The sequence below is a fragment of the Austrofundulus limnaeus genome, unplaced genomic scaffold (genome assembly GCF_001266775.1).
Source record: "Austrofundulus limnaeus strain Quisiro unplaced genomic scaffold, Austrofundulus_limnaeus-1.0 Scaffold113, whole genome shotgun sequence".
In the NCBI taxonomy this organism is placed as follows: domain Eukaryota; kingdom Metazoa; phylum Chordata; class Actinopteri; order Cyprinodontiformes; family Rivulidae; genus Austrofundulus; species Austrofundulus limnaeus.
The window spans coordinates 345,703-351,502 of NW_013952515.1; the positions used below are offsets into that span (position 1 = coordinate 345,703).

General features: G+C 38.7%; 1 protein-coding gene across 2 annotated transcripts in view; it reads left to right on the forward strand.

Annotated features, from left to right (window-relative positions):
- Positions 1–5,800, forward strand: part of lrp8 (low density lipoprotein receptor-related protein 8, apolipoprotein e receptor) — a gene marked incomplete at its 5' end in the record, with an annotated part of 227,372 nt that overhangs the window by 114,946 nt on the left and 106,626 nt on the right. For both annotated transcript variants that reach the window (XM_014014271.1, XM_014014272.1), the window contains 1 exon segment: positions 5,356–5,478. In XM_014014271.1, the coding sequence (XP_013869725.1) occupies positions 5,356–5,478 (123 nt within the window).

Below are 5,800 nucleotides of genomic sequence, written 5' to 3' on the forward strand. Positions count from 1 at the left end.
GCTTTGTGTCTGCTTACGTAGCAGGAAGGCAATGTTTAGAACTCCCTGTCCCAGCTAAAACAGTAAACGTTTGTAATCCATACTAAAATTTTGTATGTACTGATTTATTTGACTTTACAATCAGAGCTCCTTTTTATTTAAAAAAAAACTAACATGAAGCTTTTATCTAATGATTACAACCAATTTTTATTTTTTTTTTATCTTTTGCAGTTTATAATGAGATAAAGAGTGTCCTTAGATGTATCTACAATCAAAAACTGATGTAGAAGCCAGAGCCATCAGATGTGTAGCAGAATCCAATTATGATAATGAAGCGCCTCTAACTGCATTATCCCCTTCTTRTGCCAGATAAATAGATGAGTAAGTTAAGAAAAAGGGCCAGTAAATTAGCATACCCCCTGTCAGTTACTTTTATTCTTAAAAGTCTGCTCAAAGTTAGAGACGTTCCACGTTAGCGTCTAGAAAAACTGCGTTAAACTTGAGGTCTGGGATAAACTCTGATAAACTGCATTGAAAGTGGAACGATGAAGAAGAAGTGAGCGTTTGACGGTGCAGTTTAAAAGTGAAGAAAGTTATTGATGGCTCAATGATGTCGATAAAACCTCGCCAGAAGCTGCTCTGGTGTGTCTGCTTTCTCACATAAATATTCATCACTTTTCCCATCAAGAGACAAGGACCTAAAATGAAATGTTGTGTTTCCTCTCGAGGTGGAAGGGATGCATGGTAGGCATGGGTTTGTGTATTTGTATAATGCATTTATATACTTTTTTTTCCCACATTCACTCTCACACCTCATAAGCCAGACTCGGGCTGTTCCATATGGATGATGCTCATAGATGACAGTTCACCCAGCATCAGAATTCAAATGTAAGCAGTTGTTTGTGTGCATCAGCAACTCTTCAGAGGCGTGGCAAAATGCCTTCAGACTTTTTAACTTAGAAGGTAGAATGGTTTGTGATTTTTGCAATTATTGATCTTGTTTTAAAGATATGTCCCTCCAGTTTTCAGTGTAAATCAGCTTTACCACGTTAGTAAAATTAGCTCATACAAAACAGGTCAGCCTATGGTTGGATCGTAAAAAAGGACTTTGTTCGTATGTTTAATATTAGAGTAATATGTGATCCATCACATGGAACTGAACATGCTATAGTGAGTTGGTTAAAACGTTTGCGACAATTGTTTTTTGTCAAAATACCATAAATAAATAGCTTATCTATGGGTTGGTTGAATGAAATATAGTCTTTAAAAGATTTTTAAGCTAATGTTTAAGGTTTCCACATTAAAATGGCATCAAACATTTCTCAGAATAACCTAAAAACAGGATTAWGACTAAATATTGATGGGYTAATTGTTCAGGAAGACAAACCAAGGCATATCTCTGAAACGGCTCATATTATCAGGATGATTCAGGTATCAAATTTTAGCTTAAAAAGCCAGAAACTGAAAATGTTCTTAAGTCATTTTGACCAAATGACTTAACCCCCAGTTTGATGTAATCAACAGATCCAAGCAGGTGGCATGATGTGAAAAAAGGGGGAAAAGTAGTCCTGCACCTTAGTAAAGACAACAAACTAATGACATTAGCGTGTGACCGAGCCACTCCTCAAACAACAACAAACACGTTCGTCTGTAATGGCTGCCGTCTACCGGTGTTCTGAAGAAGTTTGTATCCCTGAAAAAAGTTTCCCCAACAGAGTGGAAACTACCAGCTCGTGAGTAGGAAGTAAGCTGCTTTTCCCCCACAAGATGGCCCAAATCTCATGTGAGGTCTCTGACTTTTGTGTTGGCGCATCCTGGTGGACTATGTGTAAAATACCAGAATTCATATGATGCTGCTACAGCTGATATATATTTGTTGTCAAAATACCTTTTAGTACATCTGTTGTTAAAATAAAATGAACAGTCCAATGATCATTTTACTGATATGTATAAAGACTGCAAAGGCTGAAAAATCTTGAAGTCTGTATGAAATTGGAGGTAATTTGAGGATTAAATTTTTTATACTTTTTAAGCTAAAGTGGTGGGGGTCGTATTATACATGATATCGTATTATACACAAATAAACACTGTAATCTTAGATCTTTAATTTTATTGCAGTATTCAAAACCCCAACATTGTTTGATTTCTATGCCATTGTCTGTGGAACTAAAAAAACAGTTTTTATCTGTGAAGTTTCTGTAAGTTTTTCTTTTTTTTAACCATTAAAACTTTCAAGCTAACATTTTTAATTTTCCAAAAGATTAGCCTTACTCCATGAACTTTAAATCATTTTGCTCCCTGTTCCTGATTTTAATTTTTTTCCAGCTCTTCCTAGTGCAACATTTTAATTTTCTCTGTGTTATCTATTTAAAGGTTAATTAACTGCATGTTTTATTTGTTCATAAAAAAAGAAAGAACCTTTTGGTTCTTTCCCACTTATATTAGGAACGGGCCAAGGTGAATTATATTATGTTCTGTTTGTCCTCACGATAAGAGGAGTTAAAGACGGAGTGTTTAGAAACTGAGAGGCTTACACTTGCTAGCTTTTGTATTTTAATTAATCTTTGTGGATATAATACAGTCTCCTAAGCCTGTCGGTCACCTTCACTGTTTTGTACCTTCCTCTRGTTTTGGAAAATAACTGAGGTGACCCAACACAATGGATAAAATATGAAGGCAACACAGAAAAAAAAMMCCTAATTTATGGAAATCTGACATGTTTTATTATCATTCAGTAATGGCATTGTGATTCTTTCCTCCTGCTYAGGTTCTGTATGTGTGTGTGGTACAAAAGTCTGTTATCTGGCTATGAGTAGAGATGCAGGCAAAGATGAGAAATAGGACAGAAAAGATAGGATTTATGCTAACATGCTGGTAGGTATAAAGGAGATTTATGTTATCCTTTGTGAAGACTGATGCCATTACATGAAACCCCACCTCGACAGCCCCTTTTCCCTTTTCCGCCATTCGTTTCTGTCCACCTGTACCATTCCTCCTGCTCTTTCTATTTACCTTTGTCCGTGGCTCTGACTACACTATGAATCCCTTGGGATCTGCTTCTGATTTATTCTGGGGCTACACCTTCTTCTATTCTGTCTCCCTAATGTCTTTACCCCCCCCCCCCACAAACACACACACACACACAGCATTTTTTCCACTTTACTCAAAATCAATAACGTGTGCCGGTGACTGTGCGGACGTGCAGTTGTCTGTTATTTATAACCGCTGCTAGACTGTAAGTAAAATTTTATATACATATACAAAGCATTGGTCTCAGCGGCTGAGATGATGTCTGATTTTATGGCTTGTAGTTCATTATTATGGCTCCCGGTTGTGCTGTCAGTCAGACGGCATCATGGGCCGTCACAGCCTGTAAACATAAACTACGAGCTAATAAGCTACCCCCCACCCCGTCCCGAGCACAGAATATACTGGGTGAGCTGCATCAAGTCATTCATCCGTTTGAATCAGTGCTGTAATGTTGCACTACAGTGGACGTCATACAATATAMATAAAATACATTTAAATCAATGCCTGTGTGGTAAAATATGAAGCTTAGGTGTTCACTGTTTTTTATCCCAGATGTTTCACCATTTGAAGGGGGTATTGTGCAAAATTGACTTTTGAGCTTTTTGTCATGTTATAATGTTAGTCCCTCATCAAAAACATACCAGAGTGTCACTTTGACTCATTCATGTATGTTTGAGACATCCTTGACTCTGCTGTGGTAGCCGTGAGCAGCTTGTTGGTACAAAGCACCGCCTGTTTGTACAAAGCTCCTCCCTTGAGCTCGGAAATGCGAAGAGGTTCTTAAAGAGACACAGACTAATTTCAAGKTGTTTATAGCCTGTGATGCAAAGTCACTTTTTTTATATTTACAGTATTTTCACAACAACTGAAGGTTACATGATTGTGCCTGGAAAATACGTAACACCCCCCCCCCCTTTAAAAAAACAAAATTCAGAATAAAGATGGAGAGGTGTGTGGGTGTAAACATTTCATTTAATCTATAGAAGCTTTTTAGTGAGTTTGTTTTTATCCAAACTTCACATCTCTTTAAATTCTGTTGCCATCCATTATCTACATCATAGTATTACAGCAGTTAGTACGTTTTACTGTTGCCTACCACCAAACCAATAATATTTATGTCTATGTCTGTTTGATTTTGGAGTTTTTTTTTCCAAACTTCCTCRTTTCTCATCWTAAGATAATCTTTGTCTARAAATCTGTCATTCCTTSAASAGATGCAAAATCTTTAATTTAAGACTTTTTCCCCTCTACATCCATTAAGTACTCTCCTTCACCCTGTAGGATATTTTTAGCTGATCTAAATACCTGAAGTAGCTGGCTCTCGTGAGGGGAAAATGAAACACCAGTCACTCTCTCTGTTTGCAGAAGAAAATCACTGAAGCAAACKCCGCCACACACACACGTCTACACACCTTGTTGCCATTTGTCAGCTTGCCTCTTCATATTTCATCTCTGCGAAGCATCACTAACACAGCGAGCGAGTGCTTTCTCTTGTTCTGTGACTCTCACTGTCAAGCAGAGGGATTTTTGAACTACATGGCAGAACCAAAGTGCTTCAGTTTTCCCTCTTGCTTGGAGGAATTGAGTACCCATGACCTTTGTAGCCCCCAGGTCATTAGAAAGTGACTCGAGTCTGTGTAGTAACGCGCAGTGTAATCTTTAAAAAAAAACATGCTAACACATTGTCACTCCTGACTCATCAACATATTGACACTTTTCCAAGGTTCCCTCTGCGTCTTATTTTGACGCATCGGGTGACCCCCTCGCGTCAGTCTTTGCCGCCCGCGGCTTTTCCGGGTTGCGCCGCCAGGGGTCTTTGGGTCGGGGGTCTGAGGTTAACATGAGGGATCAGGATTAATGGTTAATTTTAGGTACTTGGGTCAGGGATAGGTTGTCTAGGGTGAATATTAGGTAATTTTAGGCTCTGGAACACATAGTTGTCGTGGATTTCCTACATTTTCTAAAAATGGTTAATTTTAGGTACTAGGGTCAGAGACAGGATGTCTAAAGTGAATAAAGGTAATTTTAGGCTTTGGGACTGTAGTTTCTGTGCTTTTTCTACACTTTCTGAAATTATGACAACAGATTTCGCCCCATCTCGTCAAAATCTGACGCAGAGGGAACCTTGGAAAAGCGTCAATATGTGACGACTTTGGAGTGAGAATGGGTTGAACATGCAGGACAACGTTGCAAAATGAGTTAAAATTAACGTTCTATTACATATTTTTCTTCTAGATCCTTAGGGTTATATGTAATTCTATATGTATATGAGTAGCAGTACATATCGTGACACTTAAAGTTTCTTTCTTTTAATTAAATGGCTTTTTTTCTCCTCCTTCTCTTCAGGAAAGAAGACATGTGCATCCACAGACTTCACCTGTAATAATGGCCAGTGCCTGCCTGGTAGGTGGCGCTGTGACGGAGAAGCAGAGTGTATGGATGGCTCCGATGAGGCCGATGCGATATGCGGTGAGTTTGCAGGGGCAGACACACGGCACAACAAACATAAATACACACTTGTAGGGGTTTTGGGTATATTCTAAAATGGATAATTTGTGAATTATTTAAATACGCAAATTATCTTACCTCGAGGCACCACGCTCTTAATTTGATCAAAAACTAACCCAGGAAAGAGACGAAAACCTGTAACTTTATTGTAATCAGTCCATCCATCCATTTTCTGTACACGCTTCATCCTTTTCAGGGTTACGTGGGTCACTGGTGCCCATTTCCAGCAGTCACAATGCGAGGGGCGGGGTACACCCTGGACAGGTCGCAAGTCCATCACAGG